The sequence below is a fragment of the Miniopterus schreibersii genome (assembly GCF_964146895.1).
Source record: "Miniopterus schreibersii genome assembly, chromosome: 15".
NCBI lineage: Eukaryota > Metazoa > Chordata > Mammalia > Chiroptera > Miniopteridae > Miniopterus > Miniopterus schreibersii.
In genome coordinates this window covers 823891-849331 of record NC_138115.1, presented here as the reverse complement: position 1 = coordinate 849331, position 25441 = coordinate 823891, and the positions used below count along the sequence as shown (strand labels likewise).

The window sequence follows — 25441 nt, the reverse complement described above, 5'->3', positions numbered from 1 at the left end:
GGATGGATGGATGCATGGATGCATGGATGGATGGATGGATGATGGATGGATGGATGGATGGATGATGGATGATGATGGATGGATGGATGCATGGATGGATGGATGGATGGACGGATGGATGGATGATGGATGGATGGATGGATGATGGATGGATGATGGATGGATGGATGCATGGATGGATGGATGGATGGATGATGGATGGATGGATGATGGATGGATGGATGGATGCATGGATGCATGGATGGATGGATGGATGATGGATGGATGGATGGATGGATGATGGATGGATGATGAATGGATGGATGGATGGACGGATGGATGGATGGATGGATGATGCATGGATGGATGGATGATGGATGGATGGATGCATGGATGGATGGATGATGGATGGATGGATGGATGGATGGATGCATGGATGGATGGATGGATGATGGATGGATGGATGGATGGATGATGGATGGATGGATGGATGGATGATGGATGGATGATGAATGGATGGATAGTGCGTGCGTGAGGAAGTGAGAGGCTCTGAGGCTGCGCTACCTGCAGCCGGAGCGTGTTGAGGCTGCGGGCGGGCAGCTACTCCACACAGTACGGTAGGCGCGGGTCGCTCCTCCTTCAGCGGGGTTCGCGCCTCCCCCCCTCCCAGCGCCTCCCCCGCCGCCCGCGCCGGCCGCCCGGACCCCAGTCCGCGGGCGGTGGAGGAGGCGGCCGCCGCGCCGCTGCCCCAGTCCGGCCGCCGGGCGCCGCGATGCGCAGAGGGGCCGCCGCCGCCCCGCACCATGAGGCTCCGCAGCAGGGCGGCCGTGCTGCTGCTGCTCGCGCTGGCGGCGCTGCTGCTCGCGCTGCTGGCCCTGCTCGCCGGCCGCGCCGAGCCCCCGGCGCCCCCCGCGCGCCCCGCGCGCGCCCCGCAGCGCCCTCCCGCGCCGGCCCCCGCGCGCCCCGCGGGCCGGGACGCCCTCCCCCGGGCCGGCCGAGGCGCCCCGAGGCGCGGGCCGCAGCGTCCGCTTCCCCGCGCCGGCCGCCCGGGCGCGCGGAGCCTGGAGGAGCCGGCGAGGTGAGTCGCGCGGCCGCGTCCCTGCCCCGCCCCGGGGCTCCGGGCGGGGGACCAGCCGGCGCCCGCGGGCCGCCCTCCGCAGTCCGGGCCTCGCGGCGGGACCACGAGCAGTTTTCCGAGAAGCGTCGGACCGGGTCGTGTGTCGGTTTTTAACCCGTCGAGGCGCGGCGTCCCCTTGCGCTCGGGGCAACGTGCCCTTTGTTGAGTTTTCCAGGAGCCGCCGCGAGGCCAGAGCGCTTCTCGGGGCGCCCGCTCCCCGCGGGGTTGGCTCGGACGCGCGGGCGGGGTCGCCGAGGACGCGGGGCCTGGGGCGCCCGCGCCGCGCTGGGGGGGCCCTTACCCTCGGGCGCCCCGCGGGGGGGCGGGCCCCGGGGAAAGCCTCCGGCCCTGGGCGCGTGGGGTCCCGCGCGGCCCGCGCCTCCCCCGCGCGTCGCCCGCGCCCGGGCCGAGAGCCCGGCAGGGACCCGCGTCCTGCAGCCCCGCGGTTTCCGGGCCCTTTCGAGCTGTAGACGTGTCCGGGCGCCTGTGCGGGGTCCGCCTTGTGGGCTCCTTGATTACTTGAAGTGAGCCGAATCCTTTTTGACCATAATAACTAAGTGAGTTTGGGCGCTTTCACTGTAACTAAGGGAAAGGAAACCTCAAGCAGTAGCCCTGTCAGCTCTTCTGCCTCAATAAATGTACAGCTGGGTTCTGACAACATTTATTTTTAGGAGGGAACCCCAGTGATCTACAAAATCGTTTTTAAGTATTTAGAACCACTTAAAACCCCTCATGGATGTATGTGCGCTTTATAATAAGGATATTTCTGTTAGGAACTTAACAGGATTTTCACTCCTCTATACTGAGGTTTCTTATAATGGGTTATATTATGGTCCTATTACAAGTTTACTATGATTTGTAAGTTGACGGACAACTTGCAAGATAATAACTGACACCGTTTAACATAGCTGACCAGGCACAGTGCTAAACAGCAGTACATAAAACTAGTCATGGTTAACAGTTTATGTATATTAACTATGTCATCTCCCCCATAACCCTAGATAGTGGTTCTCAATGTGTGGCCTTTAACCAGCAGCCCTAGTGCCACTTGGGGCCTTCTTAGAAATGAAGATTCTCAGGCACCTTCCTAGACCCACCGTCTCAGAGACCATGGGGGGGAGGTCAGTAACCTGTGTTTTAACAAACCCTCTCATTGTTTCTAATGCACACCAACGTTTGAGAGCCTGCTCTGTGAAGTAAGCACTAGTATTATTACTGTTTTACGGATGAGGAAGGTAACGCACAGAGTTTAGCATTTTATCCGAGGTTCATAGATAGCATGTGGTACAGAAGAATAAAGGCCCAGCAGCCGCCTTACCAAAGACTGGCGGCCTGACAGAGGGCCCAGGTCGAGCTCTTACATGTATGCTGATGTCATATACTAGTCTTGCCCGCATTTTATAATTTTTCTGAGATTAAAAAAATATATATCCTTATTGATTTCAGAGAGAGATAGAAACATCAGTGATGAGAGAGTCATTGATCGGCTGCCTCCTGCACGCCCCACACTGGGGATCGAGCCCAAAATCCGGGCATGTGCCCCAACCAGGAATTGAACCTTGATCTCCTGGATCGTATGTCGATGCTCAACCACTGAGCCACACCAGCCAGGTTTTCTGAGATTTTTTTAAAGAAACTTTATAGATTTTTGCAACTGTCTCATTCTTCAAGGTTTTGGGAATGTTGGGGCAGCATTTTTTTTGTCTGTCTGAACAAATTGGCTCTGACTAGGAAGAGATCATGAACAGAATCTAAATGGATGTTTTAGGGAAGGTCTGCTTCCATAAGTAACAGCCTCTGGAAGCCATTTTTCTTCTGAGCCTGTCTCTTAGATGATCATGAAAATTGTGGCCAACACCATAGGAATAAAGAACAAAATTTAAAAACTCAGGGAAGAGCGAAAAATAAATGAGCCACAGGAAGTCTCAAGCTCAAATGCATAAACATGAAAGTCCAGTGCCCTTTGGAGAGGTTGACATTTTCTGGAACTTATTAATGTTCCTTTTGCTACCTAGACGGAAATGGGGACAGAAGACTCTGTAGCAGGAAAGGAGCAGGAGGAAGAATCTCTGTATGGACTCCTTTATTGCATTTCTAATCCTGCCTGGGTTAAATTTTTGTGGTTTGGGAGGAATTTTATTTTAGGGAGGGGAAAAAAAGCCTCATGTTTTCAGAAAATGAGTGCTTTAATCTCTTTACTTGGCTAGAATCCAGAAGAGATGAAGGCTATGGGATCTCATTTCTGAGGCCTGGGGGAGTAGCCAGCAAAAATTTGGGGTTGGATGTGACACAGCTTACCACCTGCTGCCCCACCGTGGACCTGGCTGCCTTGCCTCCCCTAGCACACTGCTGTCAGCGAGACTCTGCCACGTCAGCACAGGAACAGAGCACTCTTCTTCCACATCTTGTTTTAATTTCAGAGACGTTTCCAGGGACTTGCCTAGTTAGCAGGCAGACCCTGCAATTTTATAATTAGTGATTTGTGTGCAGTCTGTCCTGTGGTGGCCTCTCCTCTCTATAAATATAAAGTCAGGAGGTAAGGCCTGAAGTTTTAGGTCAAGGGTGGGATCTGAGAAAAGACACCACACATAGCGGCAGCTCCAATACACAGGAGAAATCAAATCTTTTTATTTTGGTTTATTGGTGATTTATACCTGGCTGACTTCCAAAAGGAATTTGAGATGACTTACAGTAAAAAACACATATACAATAAAGCCATTGAAATAGTTATAAAAAATGAAAAGACGTAAAGAGGAGGGGGAAATAAGTACTGTTTGTTAAAAACTGAGGACATTATTGTTATGAGAATTAAGTGTTCAATTTAGTTCTAAGCTTCCTGGCAGCCACGTCAAGAAGGGAAGTGTGGTGGGCTGCCTCATTTTCACTGAAAGATAAGAGGACAGGTTTATCAAGAGAGATGATCAGTTTTTCACAGAACTGAATTTTAAAAGGAGAATTTAACTTGGGAATAAACTTTAGACTTTAGAAGCCCATCTCTGCAGCTTGCTTCTGAAAACTCCCCTCTGAGCCTACATATGGGAAAGGAAGTTTACTATAACTGCCAATCCATGCCGTGTAAAAAAGGAATTTGGCATCTGGAGTTCAGAGAATTGGGTTCTAATCACAAGACATTTCATCTTAATTTCCTCATCTGTAAAATGAGTGAATTGATCCAAAGTTTTCTAAGATCTCTTCCAGCTCTGACATTTGGTGATTCTGTGATGAGATCATCAAGTTTAGCTGCAAAATCCCAACAGAGACTGTTGTTCAGCCCTTTGCAAAATCACTGTTTCTCATTTGTTGGCTCTAGCCTAGAAATCATTGATTATTCAACCTCAACCCTCTTCTGCACTTTATTCTTTTTCTTCCGTGTTGGCATGGGTAGTGCTGTTTTCTCTTAAAATATGGTTTCTAAGGGAGACTTAGGCTACTTCTAAGTTCTGTGGTGCTCTGAGCCTTTTTATTCCACAGTCATTCAGCAGATGTTTATTGCACATATATTCTGGGCCAGACACTCATTCTACAATAGTGAATGGAGTTGCTGCCCTCCCAGAATTTTTTTAGAGGGGAGGCAGGGGAGGGAAGCAGAAACATGTTATACTTGTTACTGCCCCAGTAGAAGGAAGCATACGTGCTTGCTCATCCTGAGACACCATTTCCTGCAGCTCCTTTGGTCTCTGAGGTAAGTCTGCTCAGAGGTTCCAGCCTGAATAGAGGTCTCACTGAAGAGGGATCATGTTATATAGCTAACTGCTAAGTTTGTGGCCACCCTACAATTAGCTGGCAGGCCCAGGACACATTAAAGATCTCTAGACCTTGGGTACCAGCTATGACGATGTGTCCTATGAGTGCTGAGAATTCTGTTCACATTCATTTCTGTTGATTAGTCCCCTGAGTACCTGTACACGGACTCAATCAGTAAGCCCTTTCGGTTCCATCTCAAAATGTATTACCTCTCTCACCATTTCTACCACTTCCGTGGTACCACCAATCTCATAAACACCGTCATTTTGCACCTGGACATCTGCGGTAGCCCACAGTCTGGTTTGCATATTTTCAGTGTAGCGCCCTCTACAGTTCATTTTCCATGCAGTGCTGGAATAATCTTAAATGTGTAGACCACAATTACACATTTAAGGTTATTTGTGTAATCTTTCTTGGTTAAAGCCCTACAGTGACAGGCTTCCAATCACACTGAGAATGAAATTTAATTTCTTAGTATGGCCTTCAAGCTGTTGCCTGATCTCAACCCCACTTAGTTCTCTGACCTTGTCTCCAAGCACTCCCTACTTCACTCACTACAGCTCAGCCACACTGGCCTTCAAAGACACTGACCTCATTCCTACCTCCCTATTTTTTTTGTTTCCTGTGTTGGAATATTCTTTGCTCAAATCCTTGCGTCTCTAGCTCCCTCACTTCTTTCAGATCTGTGTAGGTTTTCTCCTCAGAGGCGTCTTCCCATCTGTCCCAGAAAAGCAGAACCTTCCCTGCCATTCTCTACCTTTTTCCCATTTAGAATGTTTTTATAGCAGTCATTATTATATGAACATTGTATTTTATTTGCTTTTCCCCCCTTCTCCATGTTCACTTCATGCACTGCTGGTACCTAGAACAGGGATGATCTCATAGTAGGTACTCAATAAATATTTGTTGCATGAACTAGTGCATGAATACAGCATCTGCCTGGTGCCAGCAGTATGCTAACACTCCACTTACATTACTAAATTACATATTATCTAACAATATTCAGAACAGTCCCACACCTTTTAGGAAAATAGTGGCGATCTTTAATAGTAATATCATTAAAAGAGAGGGATTTTTTTAATAGATTTTAATTTTTAGAACAGTTTAAGATTTATAGAAAAATTGAGAGAGCAGTAGAGAGTTTCCCAATGCCTTGCACCCAGTTTCCTCTATTAAAACCTCCTCTAGTATGATACATTTGGTATAATTAATTAACTAATATAAGATATTATTACTAATGTTTAGTTTATTCAGATTTCTTTAGTTTTTACCAAATGTTGTTCTTCTGTGCCAGGATCCCAACCAGGATACCCCATCACAGTTAGTTGAATCGTTTCCTTAGGCTCCTCTTGGATGTGGCCGTTTCTCGAGTTTCCTTGCCTATAACCTTGAGAGTCTGACCAGCACTTGCGAGATACTTTGTAGAGTACTCCACCGTTGGAATGTGTTTGATATTTTGTTCATGATAATACTGCAGTTATGGATTTTTGGGAGGAAAACATAGAGGCAAAGTACCACTTTCAGCACATATCAAGTGTATATACTATCAGCATGATTTATGATGCTAATACTGCCTTAGTCACCTAGCTGAGGTGGTGTCAGAATTCTCCACATAAGGAGTGGGGAGTTAAGCTCACTCTCCTTGAGGATGGAGTATCTGTATAAATTATTTTAAATTCTTCTGCATGGTATATTTAATTCTTTTCCCTCATTTAGTTTTTCAGTCATTGTATCAGTATGAACTTATATTTATTTTATACTTTGAATTACAATCTAATATGACTTTATTCTGTTGCTGAAATTGTTTCAGTTTTGGCTATTAGGAGCTTGTTTCAGTTGGTATCTATGTTCCTTTAACATACGCCCAACAATGTGTTTTTGTTCTTTGTTTTCATTTCTGTTTTTTGAGCATTTCCTTGCTATCTAGTGCTACAGGATGCTCCTGCCCCAGTCCCAGAATCAGCTATTTCTTCAAGGAGCCCTGATTTCTCTTGTTGGAAAATGGTATTAGAAACCAAGATCTGGGCACTCAGCATGCTTATTGCTATTAAGCTGTCTTTTTTTTTTTAGTTCCTCACAGCTGACAGAGCAAAACACATATGTTTATACTAACCTATGTATGTGTACATATCTATAAATATATCCATATGTAACCACCTCTATCTATGTTAAACTAAACATGGGTTCATACTAATGTATCTATTGCTTACATGGATCATTCTAGCTTCCTTCACTTGCTTATCTCTCATCCAATTTGCCTTGGTTTGTTTAAATGCCTGTAGCATGGTGGAGGGAATGGAAAGGAGTGGAGGGGTGAGATAGGATCAACTAATTGATTTAAACCAAGCAAGGTCCACCCCTTGAGTTAGGGATAAGGCCAAGACCACCCAAGGTCAGAGACAGTATAAGGACAAACTGTCTAGTGGCTGAGACTATAAGGTATGAAACTCAGGAACTGCAGCCATGTTTCTGCCATGTGGAGAAAGCTAGTCTGCATCACGTGAACCCAGAGTGGTGTGGGGAGATGAGAAGCAGTGCTGAGTGACCGGGGTGGGGGACAGGGCCCGACATTGTTGCCAAGGCCAGCTCTGCCGTTTGCTGGCTGGGCTGTTCTATTCTTTTTTTAGGTTTAATGAATTGAGCTTCTTCACTCACTGCCAGAGAGTCTTCACTAAATTGGATACGTAGCACCTGCATTTAGCACCTTTATTAAGTTCAGTAAATAATAGCCTTATTGACATTTATCCCCATACAAACTCACAGAAAATTTGAAAACACATTTGTTTATAATTCACTGTAAGAAAATGAGAGAGACTCCCAGTCAAGATGGCGGAGTAAATAAATGCTGACCACATCAAAATTACAACTAAATTATAGAGCAATCAATCTGGAGAACCATCTAAAGACTAGCTGAATAGAAGTCATATAATTAAGGACATGAAGCCACATCAAGACTGGTAGGAGGGGCAGAGACGTGAAACAGGCTGGCCCCACACTGACACATGGCAGCTGAGAATCTGGAGGGATATCTCAGCTTCAGAGGCTGCCCTTGAGGAGCGATGCATCTCAGTCCCACAGTACGTGCCCTAGGCTGGAACACCAGAGCGGGAAAGAGGAGCCCCACAACGTCTGGCTGTGAAAATCAGTGGGAATTCTGTCTGTCCAGCTGAAACAGAAAGTTGCTGGCAACGCAGGCGTCCTCTTAAAGGGCTTGTGCACAGACTCACTCTCTCATAGGCACTCACCCTGGGCTCCAGCAGTGGGATAGTGGCTTGGGAGTCGCTAGAGACATACAGGGAGAGACAAGTTGTGTGGCTTCAAGGCAAGGGCTGGAGGGACAGACAGGGCTGGAGGGACAGACAGCCACTGTTAGTTGTGTTGAACCCTCTCCACACAGCTCCAGGCAGGTGCCATCTTTCCTGTGTTGAGCCCTCCCTACAATGGTCAAATCTGAATCTGCATTAGTCTAGTGAACACCGCACCCCCACCTTGAGACCCCTCCTCACTCAACTTAAGAACCATCTGATGCTCTTTCAATGGCTGAGCCTTATAGGCAGCTGGTACGCAGTGGCAGGTCTCAGGGTGCCCTGTGCCTTTAACTAAGTGGCTCCAGGCCTGGTACTGGTGGCAGCTGGCCTTGGTTTTCAGCGTGGCCTCTCTGATGTGCCTCCGGGTTCAGCACAGGCAGCTACCAACTGCAGATTACATCGGAGCCACTATAAGGTAGCCCTGGGCTGGTTACAGGCAACAACTGACCTTAGCCTGCACTGGGACCACTTCCAAGAGTTCACAGAATCAACACACCCAGTGGCTGATTTTAAACCCCAACAGAGAACCATACAATTAGCTCCACAAGAAGTACACCCAAAGGGTGATCTTGGCAGGTACTAGAGCCCCCTGAGGTTAATCCTGCTCCTTGGGGTCAGGCCCCACACAGTAGGTTGTATGCTATGGCTGGGCCCAGTTCTCACAGCTAGTAGGCCTGGAGGTCAGTCCCACGTACTGACATGTCTATAACAGTCAGGGCTCAACTACAATAGGTGGATGCACACACACACAAAGGACACTCCTGGAGTACCCTGGCTCAGGTGATCAGGGAGACTGTGACACGGGGCCCTGTAGCACACCTATATAATAAGGCCACCCTAAGACTAGGGGGCATAGCAAGTCTGGTTACTAAATAGAAACAAACACAGAGAGGCAGCCAAAATGAAGCAAAGAAACAGGTCTCAAATGAAAGACCAGGAAAAAGCTCCAGAAAAAGAACTAAGTGAAATGGAGCCAAGCAATCTAACAGATGCAGAGTTCAAAACTGGTGCTATGGATTCTCAAAGAATTTAGGGAGAACTTCAATAAAAAGTAAGCATAAGAGGACTTAGAAACCATTAAAAAAGAACCAGTTAAAAATGAAGAATACAATAAAATGAAGAATATGCTGGAAGGAACCAACAGCAGATAAGATGAAACAGAGGATCAAATCAGCAATTTGGAAGCAGAAAATACCCAATTGAAACAGCAAAAAGAAAAAAGAATTTTAAAAATGAGGATACTTTTAGGGACCTCTGGGACAACATCAAGCATAACAACATTTGCATCATAGGGATACCAGGAGGAGAAGAAAGAGGTCAAGGGATTGAGAACTTACTTGGAATAATGACAGAAAGCTTCCCTAACCTGGCAAAGGAAATAGACTTACACGTCCAGGAAGCACAGAGAGTCTCTAGCAAGAGGAACCCAAAGAGGCCCACACCCAAACACATCATAATTAAAATGCCAAAGGTTAAAGACAAAGAACCTTAAAAGCAGCAAGAGAATGTCAGTGAGTTATGTACAAATGAGCTCCCATAAACTGTCAGCTGGTTTCTCAACAGGAATTTTTTAGGCCAGAAGGGATTGGAACAAAACATTCAAAGTGATGAAATGCAGAGACCTAAAACCAATACTATTCTATGCAGCAAAGCTATCATTTAATATTGAAGGAGAATTAAAGAGCACCCCAGACAAGAAAAAGCTAAAGGAGTTCACCAACAAACTGGTATCATAAGAATGGTAAAGGGCCTGCTTTAAGAAGAAGAAGGGAAACATAGAACATAGATATGAGTAATGAAATGGCAGTAACTACACCTCTTAATATTCACTTTAAATGTAAATGGATTAAATGCTCTAATCAAAAAACACAAATTCGCTGAATAGATAAGAAAACAAGAGCCTTATATATGCTGCCTACCAGAGACCACCTCAGATCAAAAGACACACAGACTGAAGGTAAAGGGATGGAAAAAGATATTTTATGCAAATGGAAACAAAAGCTGGGGTAGCAATACTTAGACAAAACAGTCTTTGAAATAAAGGCTATCATAAAGAGAGAAAGAAGGACACTACATAATGAAAAAGGGATCTATTTAAAAAGAGGATATAACCCTTGTAAACATTTGTGCATCTAACACAGGAGCACCTAAATATACAGAACAAATACTGATGGACATAAAGGAAGGGATTCATAGTAATACAGTCATAGTAGGGGATTTTAACACCCCATTGACATCAATGGGTAGATCTTCCAGAAAATCAACAAGGAATCAGTAGCCTTAAACAACTCACCAGACCAGATGTACTGAATTGATATTTTCAGAGCATTTCAGCCCAAAGTGGCAGAATATACATTCTTTTCAAGTGCACATAGAACACTTTATAGGGTAGACCACATGTTAGGACACAAAACAAGTCTCAATAAATTTAAGAAGGTTGAAATTATGTCAAGCATTTTTTCCAACCATAATGGTATGAAACTAGAAATCAATTATGAGAAAGAAACTAAAAAACACAGGACATAGGGGCTAAATAACATGTTCTTAAACAATGAATGGATTAGCAATGAGATCAAGAAAGAAATTAAATGTTACCTTGAGACAAATGAAAATGAACACACAACAACCCAAAATCTGGAGGACACAGTGAAAGCAGTCCTAAGAGGGAAATTCACAGCAATACAGGCCAACCTCAAGAAGCAAGAAAAATCTCAAATAAACAATCTAACTTTACACCTAAAATACTAGAAGAAGAACAACAAACAAAGCCCAAAGTGAGTAGAAGGAAAGAAATAATAAAGATCAGAGCAGAAATAAACAAAATAGAGTCTAACAAAACAATACAAAAGGTCAGTGAAACTAGGAGCTGGTTTCTCAGAAAGATAAACCTTTAACCAGACTCATCAAGAAAACAAGAGGATACAAACAAATAAAATCAGAAATAGGAGAAGCAACAACTGACACTATAGGAAAACAAAACATTTTAAGAAAATATTATCAACTATATGCTAACAAATTGGACAATCTGGAAGAAATGAATAAATTCCTGTAATCATACAATCTTTTAAAACTGAATATAGAAGAAACAGAAAATCTGAACATACTGATTACAACTAATGAAATCAAAGCAGAAATAAAAAAACTCAGCAAAAAAAACCCCTTGGACTGGAGGGGTTCGTGTGTGAATTTTACCAAACATTCAAAGAAGAATTAACACCTATCCTTTCCAAACTAACCCAAAAAATTCAAGAGGAGAAAAGACTCCCAAGCTCATTTTATGAGGCCAGTATATTCTAATTCCAAAACCAGATAAAGATATTACAAAGAAAGAAAATTATAGGTCAATATCCCCAATGAACATAGATGGAAAAATCCTCAATGAAATATTAGCAAACTTAATCCATCAATACATGAAAAAGATCATACACCATGATCAAGTAGAATTTATTCCTGGGATGCAGGGTTGGCACAATATCCACAATTCAATTAACATGATAGATACACCTATGAAGGATTAAAATCACATGATCATATCAGTAGATGCAGGAAAAACATTTGACAAAATACAGCACCCATTTCTGATAAAGACTCTCAGCAGAGTGGCAATAGAGGGATCATTCCTCAACATAATAAAGACCACATATGACAGACCTACAGCCAACATCATACTCACCAGGCAAAAACAAAGTGTTTCCTTTAAGGTCAGGAACAAGACAGGGGTGTCCACTTTCACCCTCTTATTCAACATAGTACTGGAAGTCCTCACCACAGCCATCAGACAGGAAGAAGACATAAAAGGATCCAAATTGGAAAGGAGGAAGTAAAACTGTCAATATTTGCAGATGACATGATACTGTATATAGAGAACCCTAAAAACCCCATAAAAACTACTAGAACTGATAAACAAATTCAGTAAAGTAGCGGGATACAAAATTAATACTCAGAAATCAGTTGCATTTTTATATACCAATAATGAATTATCAGAAAGAGAAACTAAGAAAACAATCCCACTTATAATGGCTTAAAAAATAAAAAGAAATGGCTAGGAATAAATTTAAACAAGGAGATAAGAAATCTGTACTCAGAAAATGATAAGATCCTGAAGGAAGACATTGAAGATACAATTAAATGGAAGCACATGCTCACGGACAGGAAGAATTAACATTATTAAATTTCCACCCTACCCACAGCAATCTATAGATTCAATGCAATTCCTATAAAAATGCCAATGACATTTTAACAGAACTAGAACAAATAATCCAAAAATTCAAAAGACTTCAAATGGAGTATTACTCAGCCACTTACGCCACAACGTGGATGTATCTAGAAGGTATTATGCTCAGGGAAATAAATCAGACAGAGGAAAACAAATACCGTATGATTTTACTTAAATGTGGAATCTAAAGAACAAAATAAATGAACAACCAACAAACAGAAAGAGACTCACAGATACAAAGAACAAACTGTTGGTTGCTAGATGGGAGGGGAGTTGGGGGGCTGGGTGAAAATGGGGACTGGATTAAGAAGTACAGATTGGCAGTTACAGAATAGTCGGGATGTAAAGTACGGCACAGGGGACATTGTCAATAGTATTGTGATAACTGTGTGGGGTCCCGTAGGCACTAGAATTATTGGGCAGATCTCTTTGTAAATTATATAAATGTCTAACCACTATGCTGTACCCTTGAAACTAATATAAAATACTAGTGAATGTCAATTGTAATAGAAGAATTAAAAATAGGGAAAAAAAATAAGAGACAAAATTTTAGGTAGTATATATTTTACCACTATTTATGTTTTTAAATAGAAAGTAAGAGACTTTTGTTGAAGATGGAATTCATTTTACATTCCTCTCCAAATTATCCTCAGTACTTAATTTATTTTAGATACGAAATTCTGAAAACTGCCCCTGGAAAGGGGAGTTTCTTGACCTGCTGCCTTATTTGAGACCCCCCATGATTTTCTTCCAGTAAAGAGTGACTTGGGTACATTTGAAAGTGATGTTTTGATGCCCACCAGTGCCACCTCCTCTTGACCTCTTTTAGCAATACGAAAGACAAATCTTGTAGTAGAAAGTCATCAAGGTGCACTTTAGAAGCCAAGCTTCACATAGGTAGGAGACAAGAGAGAACACATAATCCAAAATATAGCTCTCATGGTGGAGAAACGCGTCCAACGCGGTAAAGTAATAAAACGTGCATGAAGCACTTAGCTCCGAGTGCTGTCATCACTGCTGCTTCGTCAGTCCGGAACTGAATCGTAACTGGACCTCACTAACTTGACATGTGGCTTTGCATTAGTCTTCCTCAGCACATTTTGGTCTTCTCTGAGTTCACCAATTAAGTGAAATAATGTAAAATGCTGGCACAGTGTGTGCCACACAAGAAACTCTGCAAATGTTACCTAAGGCTAAGCTGCTGCTTCAGGCAGGCTCTTGTGTTATGACCTGAGGAAATCAAGAGCCACCTTCCATATGAAACAAGTGGCACGCCAACCCCAATGTCCGCATCCTCCGTGAAAGCTGGAGGAGCAGTGAGGGAGGGCCTTTCTCACTGGCCACCAGGGCGTCGGGCTGAGGTTCGGTAAGGGTTCACACCTGGAAGCCTGGCTCTCTAGCTTTGGTGACTGCTCACGGGCGGCACGCTCCTGTCAGCTTAGACAAGCGGAGGATGGGTGAAGAAGTTTGTGGGAATTAGGAAGTTTCTCGGGGAACCAAAATGCAGAGTTTTGTCTACAGACTGCTGTTCAGAGGCCTGCATCTCTTTTTGGGTTTGAAAATGCTCTGGTTTTCTCTTCCAATTTTGTGAGATTTACATAAACCCTAGTTGCATGACCACTAGCCCCAAAGTAACAAGCCTTAATGTTCAGGAATCAGATTTTATCCCTCAGGGAGAGTGGGTTATTGGAAATTGGTGTTTCAGAAGAAAACTTTTAGAAAAGTTTAAAAAGTGTACAAAAACTTCAAACCTGATTTGCAATAAGACGTTTATACTTAAATGTACTTTTTGATGCTCTGCCTGGCCTGTTTTCTGGCATGGAAATGAAATATTTAGAGAAAAATTAAGGTTTCTGATATATTTCAAGTTAGTATTTAATAATGATGATGACAACTAATATTTAATGGCAACTTAAGCAACTCTGGGTGCCCTTGCAGCTCATCGCCACATCGTTTCATTTGTTCTTCATAATGACCTGAGAGGTCGGCACTGTCATTGGATAGGTCAGAGTTCTCGGCTGCGGGTGGTAGAATCTCAGCTCCTCAACTTCTATCACTTAAACATAAAAGGGGATTGCCTGGCTTATAAAACCATAATGTGCGAAGAAGATAATGCTCTATTACAGGTATATCCAGGATTTCAACCATCTTGCCTTAGTATTTTAGCTCTGCTTTCTTCTGTGTGGACCACGCTCTCAGACGAGTTTTCTCCCCGTAGTAGCTCTAGCAGAGCTGGGCTTGTACCACCCCCCCTTTAGTAATATTGAGGGAAAAACAATTCAGCAAGAGGCCTGGGGCTGCCTCTATTGACCTGGTGTGGACCACATGCACAGCCAATCACTCATGGCTATACCTAGGGAAGAGCATGTTTGAGGCCCTTCACAAGTCAAGGACTGAGAACAGAAGGATGGTTTCCCAAAAAGAGAACTAAGGTGCTGTTACCTGAAATTTCAGGAAATGGATACTAGTAAGAAACACCAAAATTCAAAGCACATGTCCACTCTAATCAATATGCCCATTTCACATATTGGGGATCTGAGGGTTAGAGGTGGTTAAAGCATTTGCCCAAGATGGAGCAGCCCATGGCAGACCTAGAATTTGAAGTCAGGTCCATGTGCTTCTAGAGCCAGTGGCTGACCCTCATGCTGTACTTGGGAACAAATCTTGAAATTTGAACTGTTGGGTTGCTTTCTAGAATTCCTTGAAGAACATTCCTTTGATAAAATCTTTTTTGTACTTGTATCTTGTTCATATATGTAAGGGAATAAAGGTTATAAAAATTATACTTTTTAAAAAATTTTTTTAATATATTACGCATTTGTATATACACATGCATATGCGTTGGGTGTAACTCTGGAAGATTACACAGTGTACCACAGCGTCAGCAGTGGTGATGGGCCTGGCATTATGGGTGTCCCCTTTTTGCTTGTCTGTACTTTAAATCTCTCCTATGGTAAATGTGTACATAACTGTATAACTTATAAAACAAGCTAAAGTGTGGACACTGTTAGATAAATCTCCCTCACTGACCTGAGTTGGGAGGTGGTTTTCCTCCCCCTGCGCTGGTACGTGATGCCCTCTTCTGGGAAAGGAGGTGCCCGTCGCAGGGTGTGTGACGCTCACTCCCGTGTCTCCGCTGTCACCCGCCATGTACTTCAAACTGTCGCTGCTAGTGCGTATTTTTAAACCTCAATAACATTTTACTTTGAAGAGGAGAGGAAGATGGAGAAATATAATCTCCTGTGTCAGGAAAAAATGAAATGAGAATTAGGCCAGGCAGCAGTTTGTAGAGTTTTCAAGGGAGGATTATCATCAACACTTGCACTCAGCCTCGGCTGACGTGAGTGGGTGGCTCACGGAGGGGAGTTGATGAGAGTTTCCTCTGAGAGTTGTGCCCCTGAGGCCATGACTTCGGTGCTGAAACCCAGGCCGTGTTTGGATCACTGAGCCAGAAGCCCTGAGGACAGATGAAGTGTTCATAGGCTTTTACGCCTGGCCCCTGGGTTTGAACCCTTGCTCTGCAGCTTAGTCTTCACAAAACACGTGTCTGTGTAGTGTCTAAAGCGCACACGCGCGCACACACACACACACACACGTAGACAGAATCATGTGCACTGAGGCATTAAACACCTTACTAGTTTCAGACCTAGACTTCGTTTGGGAGCACAGCCATGCTTCAAATATTATGATCCAAGCTAAATACATACTATTCATAGCCGAATGCCCTCATCAAATAATTGTATTAAGCACCCCCGTGGCAGTTTTTTGGACTATGTTGACACCATTCATATAATATCATGACTTTAGTGAAAATGTCAGCTTTTCTGTCTATCTTGGAAGATTAATGACATTTGATTTAACTTCAAACCCTGGGTCATTGAAAGTGACTTAACTGTTAGCACAGTCCTTAGCATAACGTCTGGGTTTCTAAGCGAAGGCTCTCCTCACAGCTTCAGTGAGGAAATGTTTTGAAGGGAACTTCATCAGTGCCTCTTGCTGCGCACACTTCACACAGATATAATCACGCGTCCCCGGGCTCTCCTCGGGGCCCTGCCAAGGTGTTTCTGCTTCCTGAGCGACCACCCCCACGCCCAGATGGCTAAGGGTTCGTCTTGTAAAGGGTGCTGCCTGGGAGGGGTCCTGCTAATATGTTCTTCCCCAAGGTGAGCGTGTTCAGCTTGTTAGAATTAATCTTCTGCCATGTTTCCCAGAATATTTCTGCGTTTCCTTCCCTGTTACAACTGGTTACCAACAGCACTGTCTGAGGCTGTCCTTTAAAGAATGTGGTCCCGCCGAGCTTCCCTGCCAGCCCGCGTCCCAGCGCCAGGCTTGCCCGAGTTCACCTCGCTGGTCAGTTAAGGAGAAGCACTGATACGAGCGGCAGTGTGAGATGGCAGAAAGGCGGCCAGAGGAGAACTAGTCACTCACTTTAAAAATTCAGTGTGTTTTGCAGGAATAGGCTACAAAGTAAATAGCACCACACATAAGTGTTCTACTCATTACGTATACACTCCAGAAACTGAAGTCTAAGCCAGACACTCGAGATTTTAAGCAGTTAAGGAGACGCCTTGTCCTGGTCAGTGTGAAGGTGGTGAGGCTGCTCCTCCCTCTGAGCAGCCTCTGTTATTCTGAATTTCATTTTTCATTTCTGTGTGGGGTGAGCTAGAGCCAGGACAATTGGGGCAGCGTTTACCAAACTTCAGTCTTTTCCACATCAGTGCCAGCATTCTTATAATATGCCTACACTTCTATTGCTAACTTAAAAATTTTTAAATCTATCCTTGCCATAAACTTAAGTGCATTTATTTATTTATTTATTTATTTATTTTTATCTAATAGCCGCTTTATTGTCATATAATTCAAATACACTGTAAAGGGGCGCGATGCAGGGGCCTCTAGTTCATTCAGAGTTGTGTTACCATCATCACTAATTTCAGAACATTGTCATCACCCCCAAAAGTAAACCCTGTACCCACTAAGCAATCACTCCCCATTGCCCCTTCCCTTAGCCCCTGGTAACCACTAATCTGCTTTATGTCTCAATGGATTTTCCAATTCTGGACTTCTCATGTACATGGAATCATACAATATGTGGTCTGTTGTATTTTCACAAGGTTCGCAGCTCACTGTTTTAAAGGTTCATCCATTTGTAGTATGTATCAGTACTTTATTCCTTTTTATGGCCAAATAGTATTCCATTATATGGATGGACCGCATTTTATTTATTCATTCATCAGTTGATGGACATTTGGGCTTGACCTTTTCACTATTGTGAATAAAGCTGCTATGAACATTTGCGTAAAAGTTTTTTTTGTGTGTGGACATGTTTTCATTTCTCTTGGGAACACGCCTAGGAGTGAAATTGCTGGATTACGTGGTGGTTCTATATTTAGCCTTCTGAGGAGCTGCTGAACTGGTTTCCGAAGTGGGCTGCATCATTGTACAATCCCACCAGCAGTGTCTGAGGGTTCTAATTTCCTTTTGTGCTAAGTGGAGAAATTTTATATCACTGCCATAAATTGTGAGCAATAACGTAAATAGGAGGTAACTGTCAGTCTAACACTGAACTGTCCATCAAAAACTAAACAATGCGGCTCATCTCTAACTTGGAACTCTTGCCTACTGAAGTTTCTATGTCTTAAGTTGGCTGTCTTTTTAGTTGAAAGAGAGGATTAGGCAACATTGGAAAAGTGTTCAAAACATATTAGCACCAAGCTGAGACTTTTTTGTCGACATCGTTGAAAAAGAACTGAAAATGGAATATCTGTCTTACTATGAAGCTCAGTGTTATTAGATGCAGTGTCTAAATGATAACTACAAGCTGTGCCTCACCCCCTTTGGGACACATACAGTGTGGAGGCAGTGTGCCACGTGCAAGCTTGTTCACCCTGTTTCAGATCTCAGCGCATGGTTTTGTCATACAAGAAACTCAGAGGTGGTTGGAGTAGTGTTTGTTATGTTTTCTGTTTTCTCATGGTCTGCTGTTTTCTGAGAACTCTTGGGTAAATCTCAGAAACTCAAAATTACTACATTCTTGATAGAATAATAGCTATACACCCAGTAACTCCATTTCTGGGGGATGTAGACTAAGGAAATAATGCAAGAGAAGAAAAAATATATTGGCCTTCACATGTTTAGTGCAAGATTTATATTTTTAATTGAAAATGTACATTGTGCATTTTTTTTTTAATTTTCTTTCTAAAGATAGACATTTTATTTGTTTATATTATGTTGCTTGTATATAATGTTGTATACTTGATGTAAATTATAATAAAAGACTATGGAATCACCAGCAGAGGCAAGTTTTTGGAAAGAAATAACCAAAGACCATGACAGAGAATAAAAGAGAGGGTGTTCCTTTGACGAGGCTGTCAAGGAAAACCATTCTTCTGTCCAGAAGAGAAGAGGCAGCCATGTAAAAACCCAGGGGGGACGTTTCAGGTAGAGGACACCGTTTGTGCAAAGGTCCAGGGTATGAGCACAACCCTGGGCATCTCACGCAGGAGAAAGGAAAGGGGGTGGGTTAGAGGTCACAGACGTGAAGGGCCAGGATGCTGGAGGCATCTCCTAAATAGGAGTTGAAGTCCCGAGAATGACAGGAACTGGGGTGGAGGGAAGAGCATGAGTGAGGAGCTAAACTCGGTGAATGGAGAGGACTAACCAGGAAGCTGAGAGGGACACCAACCAGAACAGGGAGAAGGGGGGTAATTTCACCCACAGACTTCACTCGGAAGATGTGTTTCATGTCTGGGTGTGACAGTGAAGACCAAGGAGGACGCCTGCCCCATCTGCTGTCTGCGGCTCCTGGGGCTGGAGGGGAAGGGCAGCCTCCACGAGGAGGTGACACCCTCACAAGGCAGCGTGTTTTCGTTAAGGCAGTAGGCGAGGAGAATACCCGAGGAAAGGCCGAGGACGACCTGGTGCTCCTGAGGGTCTGGGGGAGAGCGCGGCAGAGAGGAGAGGTGCGGTGTTGGCTCAGGCGGGTAGTCCTGGCTGTGGCTGAATGTGGGTGCTTGTAGTGCAGGCGTGTTAATATCCAAGCTCCAGGGCCCCACCTGAGGCCCCGTGAATCAGAATCCCTGTGGGTGGGGGTTTGCATGTTAAGAAACACCTCCAATGATGATGATGTACAGCCAGGTAGGGGATCCCTGCACTAGGTGGTACAAAACTGGACGATTGTGAGGATTTGGATCAGGTACAAAACTGGACGATTGTGAGGATTTGGATCAGGGCCCTAGGAGTGAGCCACAGGGAAGGAGTGGATTCGATGAGTATTTCAGAGGACGGCTCAAAGTAAGAACAGGAGAGAGGCAGAGTGAGTCAAAGGTGATAGGAAACATTTTAAAAAGCATGTTAGGACACACTTTTGATTGCTAAGTTGTAAAGTTGTTTCAAACTCACTTAAGCAAAGGATAATTTATTGTCTTAATAAATGAACTGTCCAAGTTTAGGGTCAGGTGCACCAGGACCCAGGTGCTCAAGTAATGCCACCCCACCTTTTGCCTTTGCTTTCTGCTTTGTCAAGTTGACTCCCAGGTAGGCTCTACCGGTGTGGTGGCTAGATGGTGACCATTAGCTCTAGTCTTAAGCAACAGATCCTTAATACTCCTGGACAGCAAATGTCCACTTCAGTCCTTTTTTATAAAGTATAAATAAGAACATAGCCATTAGAGCACTGCTATAATTCCCATCACCCATTCCCACCACTCACGATTCAAGGGGTTAAGTCCTAGGTTTGTAGCTGGACTTTCCTTGATCTTTGCAGTCTCCAGTGCTAAGTGTGTTGGTAGGAGTTGGTGAAAGTCACAATATTTCAGTGACCTTAAACGTGATTATTCATTGTGACCACATAACACAAATGCTTATTACCTGAAGCCTGAGATTTTTAATGTAATGTGAGAGTCAGGGCAGCAAAGGTCTCATTAAATTCCAACTACTGTTACTTGAACTGCCACCAGGAGAACAGTCACCAATCACCAGGAATGACTGGTGCCCAGCCCTGCTTGTGGCGCGGCGCATCTCCCAATCTCTGTCGCCTGAACAGAAGAGAAGCGGCCTGCTGTGCAGCCGAGTGCAGGCTTTTCTTAACTAGAAAAAAGTACATGTCAATTAGTTTGGGCACACAAAAAATAAAGATAATAACATAATGAATTTCTGTGTAGCCTGCACTCACCTTAGGAAGTAAAAACTGTCCCCAGAGATAACCACTATCTTGCATTTGATGTTTATCATTCTTATGCATGTTTACTTTTCCCACATGTCTGTGAACAACATATAGTGCTATTTTGCTTGTTTTTAAGCTTCATTTAAATGATATTCCATGGCTATCCTTCTACAAATTGCTGTTTTCTTTTTGGTCTTATGTTGATACGTGACATTCCGGTTTGTTCATTTTCACTGCTTTGTAGTCTTCCACTTAAACACATCGATGCATTCATGATTGTCCTGTGTGTGGACAGCAAAGTTATATCCAGTTTTTGTTTTTCGGTATTTATTTATTTATTGTTATTTTTGTTTGTTTAAAATATTACACATGTCCCTTTTTCTCCCCAATGACCCATTCCACCCCATCCCGTGCCCCTCCCCAGTCCCTCTCCCCACCATTGTCCGTGTCCTTGGGTTGTGCATATAGGCATATAAATTCTTCAGTTACCCTCTCCCCCTCCACCTACCCGCCCTCCTCCATCCCTCGGACATTCCATCAGTCTCATCTATGCTTCCACGTCATTGAATCTATTCTGTTCATCAGTTTATTAAGTTCTTTAGATTCCACATATAAGCGAGATCATGTGATGTTTGTCTTTCTCTGCCTGGCTTGTTTCACTCAGCATAATATTCTCCAGGTCCATCCATACTGTCCCAAAGGGTACGAGGTCCTTCTTCTTTACAGCTGCGTAGTATCCATAGTGTGAATGTCCCACAGCTTTTTTATCCACTCAGCTACTGATGGGCACTTGGGCTGTTTCCAGATCTTAGCTACTGTAAACTGCGCTGCTATGAACATCGGGGTGCATATATTCTTTCTGATTAGTGTTTCAGGATCCTTAGGATACATTCCTAGGAGTGGAATCACTATGTCAAAAGGCAGCTCCATTTCTAATTTTTTGAGAAACCTCCACACTGTTTTCCACAGTGGCTGCCCCAGTCTGCATTCCCACCAGCAGTGCACCAGGTTCCCCTTTCCCCACACCCTCGCCAGCACAAGTCGCTTGGGGATTTGTTGATGGAGCCATTCTGACAGGTGTGAGGTGAGACCTCAGTGTGGTTTTAATTTTCATCTCTCTGATGATTAGTGACTTTGAGCATTTTCTCATGTGTCTCTTGGCCATCTGTGTGTCCTCTTTGGAGAAGTGTCTATTCAGGTCCTTTGCCCATTTCTTAATTGGGTGGTTTGTCTTCCTCTTGCTGAGTGCTATGAGTTCTTTGTACATTTTGGAAATTAGCCCCTTATCAGATTCAACCTTGGCAAATATGTTTTCCCAGACCGTGGGGTTCCTTTGTATTTTGAGGCTGTTTTCTTTTGTTGTGCAGAAGCTTTTTAGTTTGATGCAGTCCCATTTGTTTATTTTTTCCTTTGTTTCTCTTGCCCTAGGAGATGTATCAGTGAAAAGTCCACTGCGTGGGATGTCTGTGACTTTACTGCCTATGTTTTCTTCCAGGATTTTTATGGTTTCGTGACTTACATTAAAGTCTTTTATCCATTTTGAGTTTATTTTTGTGTATGGTGAAAGTTGGTGGTCTAGTTTCATTCTTTTGCATGTATCTGTCCAATTTTCCCAGCACCACTTATTGAAGAGACTGTCCTTACTCCATTGGATACACTTGCCTCCTTTGCCAAATATTAACTGACCATAATGTCGTGGGTCTATTTCTGGGGTCTCTGTTCTGTTCCATTGATCTATATGCCTGTTGTTGTACCAATACCAGGCCGTTTTGATTACAATGGCTTTGTAATACAGTTTGAAGTCTGGTAATGTGACCCCTCCCCTCTGTTCTTTTTTCTCAAGATGGCTGCAGCTATTCGGGGTCTTTTTGGGTTCCATATAAATTTTCAAAATGTTTGTTCTAGGTCTGTGAAATATGCTCTTGCTATTTTAATAAGAATTGCTATGAATCTATAAATTGCTTTGGGTAGTATGGACATTTTAATGATATTAATTCTTTCAATCCATGAGCATGATATATTCTTCCATTTGTTTAAATCTTCCTCTATTTCTTTTTTCAGTGTCACATAGTTTTCCGAATACAGGTCTTTTACATCCTTGGTTAAGTTTATTCCTAGATATCTTATTTTTTTAGTTGCAATGGTAAATGGTATTACTTTTTTAGTTTCTCTCTCTGAAAGTTCATTGTTGGCGTATAAGAATGCCATTGATTTCTGGATGTTGATTTTGTATCCAGCTACCTTGCCAAATTCGTTTATCAAATCTAATAGTACTTTGATGGAGTCTTTAGGGTTTTCTATGTACAATATCATGTCATCTGCAAATAATGACAGTTTTACTTCCTCCTTTCCAATTTGGATACCTTTTATGTTTTCTTCCTGTCTTATGGCTGTGGCAAGAACTTCCAGTACTATGTTGAATAAGAGGGTGAAAGTGGACATCCCTGTCTTGTTCCGGTTTTTAATGGAAATGGTTTTAGTTTTTGCTCATTGAGTATGATGTCGACTGTAGGTCTGTCATATACGGCCTTTATTATGTTGGGATCTGATCCCTCTATTCCCACTTTGCTGAGAGTTTTTATCAGAAATGGGTTCTGGATTTTGTCGAATGCTTTTTCTGCATCTATTGATATGATCATATGATTTTTGTCTTTCAATTTGTTTATGTGATGTATCACATATATTGATTTGCAGATGTTGTACCAGCCTTGTATCCCCGGAACAAATCCCACTTGGTCATGATGTATGATCTCTTTAATGTATTGCTGGATCCGGTTTGCTAGTATTTTAGTGAGGATTTTAGCATCTATGTTCATCAGGGATATTGGCCTGTAATTGTCTTTCTTTGTAGTATCTTTATCTGGGTTTGGGATTAGGATGATGATGGCCTCATAAAAAGAGTTTGGGAGTTTTCCCTCCTCTTGAATTTTCTGAAATAGTTTGAATAGAATAAGTGTTAATTCGTCTTTGAATGTTTAGTAAAACTCGCCTGAAAATCCATCTGGTCCAGGACTTTTGTTTGCTGGGAGTTTTTTGATTACTGCTTCAATTTCATTAGTTGTTATCGGCCTATTCAGGTTTTCTGCCTCTTCTTGATTCAGCTTTGGAAGGTTGTATACTTCTCGGAATTTGTCCATTTCCCCCATGTTGTCCAGTTTATTGGCATATAGTTGTTCATAATATTTTCTTACAATCCTTTGCATTTCTGTTGGGTCAGTTGTTATATTGTCTCTTTCATTTCTGATTTTATTTATTTGGGTCCTCTCTCTTTGTTTCTTAGTGAGTCTGGCTAAAGGTGCATCAATCTTACTTACTTTTGCAAAGAACCAGCTCTTGGTTTCATTGATTTTTTGTATTGTTTTTTAGTCTCTATGTCATTAATTTCTGCTCTGATCTTTATTATTTCCTTCCTTCTACTTCCTCGGGGCTTTTCTTGCTGTTCTCATTCTAGTTCTTTTAGTTGTTGTGTTAGATGGTTCATTAGATCTTTTTCTTGTTTCTTGAGATAGTCCTGTAATGCTATGAATTTTCCTCTCAGGACTGCTTTCGCTGTGTCCCATAGATTTTGGGTTGTTGTCTGTTCATTTTTGTTACTTTCCATGAAGTGTTTGATTTCTTCCTTGATCTTATTGGTAACTCGTTCATTGTTTAATAACAAGCTATTTATCCTCCATGTGTTTGAATATTTTTGAGATTTTTTTTATAGTGGTTGATTTCTAGTTTCATGGCATTGTGATCTGAGAAGATGCTTGATATGACTTCAATCTTCTTATATTTGTAGAGACTTGCCTTGTGCCCTAACTTGTGGTCTATTTTTCAGAATGTTCCATGTGCACTTGAGAACAATGTGTATTCTGCTGCTTTGGAGTGAAATGTTCTGTAAGTGTCAATTAAATCCATTAGGTCTAGTGAGTCATTTAAGGTCTGCGTTTCCCTGTTGATTTTTTTTGTCTTGATGATCTGTGCAGTGCTGGCAGTTGCGTGTTAAAGTCCCCCACTATGATTGTGTTGCTGTCAATCTCCCCTTTAAAGTCCCCCAAGAAATTTTTTATGTATTTAGGTGCTCCTATATTGGGTGCGTAAATATTTGTAAGGGTTATTTCCTCCTGTTGGATTGATCCCTTTATAATATGTAGTGACCATCTTTGTCTCTTGTTATGGTCTTTATTTTGAAGTCTGTTTTGTCAGAAATAAGAATTGCTGCTTCAGCTTTGTTTTCCTTTCCATTTGCATAGAATATTTTACTCCATCCCTTCACTTTTAGCCTGTGTGAGTCTTTTGCTGTCAGGTAGGTCTCTTGTAGACAGCATATATTCGGGTCCTGTTTTCTTATCCATTCAGCTTCCCTATGTCTTTTGATTGGAGCATTTATTCCGTTTACATTTAAGGTTACTATTGATATAAACTTATTTAATGCCATTTTCCCCCTTTATGCTGATGTACCTTTCTCTCACTATTCCTTCTTTTTCTTAGAGCAGTCCTTTTAGCATTTCTTGCAATGCTGGTTTGATGGTACTGAACTCCTTTAGCCTTTTTTTGTCTGGGAAGCTTTTTATTTCACTTTCAATTTTCAACGATAGCCTTGCTGGATAAAGCAATCTTGGTTGCATGTTCTTGCTTTTCATTACTTGCAGAACTTCATGCCACTCCCTTCTGGCCTGATGAGTCTCTGTTGAGAAATCAGCTGTCAGCCTTATGGGGGTTCCCTTGTAGGTCACTGCTTGTCTCTCTCTTGCAGCCCTTAATATTTTCTCTTTGTCCTTGACATTTGCCATTTTAATTATGATGTGTCTTGGAGTGGGTCTCTTTGGGCCCCTATTGTTTGGAACCCTCTCTGCTTCCTGAACTTGTGTGGCTTTCTCCTTCGCCAGCCTATGGAAGTTTCTTATCATTATTTCCTCCACCAAGTTCTC

At 42.8% G+C, this 25441-nt stretch overlaps 1 protein-coding gene across 1 annotated transcript in view; it reads left to right on the top strand.

Moving 5' to 3' along the window:
• The first annotated feature begins 676 nt into the window (after positions 1-676).
• The window catches only part of GXYLT2 (glucoside xylosyltransferase 2), a 147381-nt gene continuing 122616 nt past the window's right edge, over positions 677-25441 (top strand). Inside the window, exon 1 of the mRNA XM_081159070.1 lies at positions 677-1057. Within this exon, the coding sequence (XP_081015196.1) occupies positions 783-1057 (275 nt within the window). The 5' untranslated portion in view covers positions 677-782. The remainder of the gene's footprint in view (positions 1058-25441) is intronic.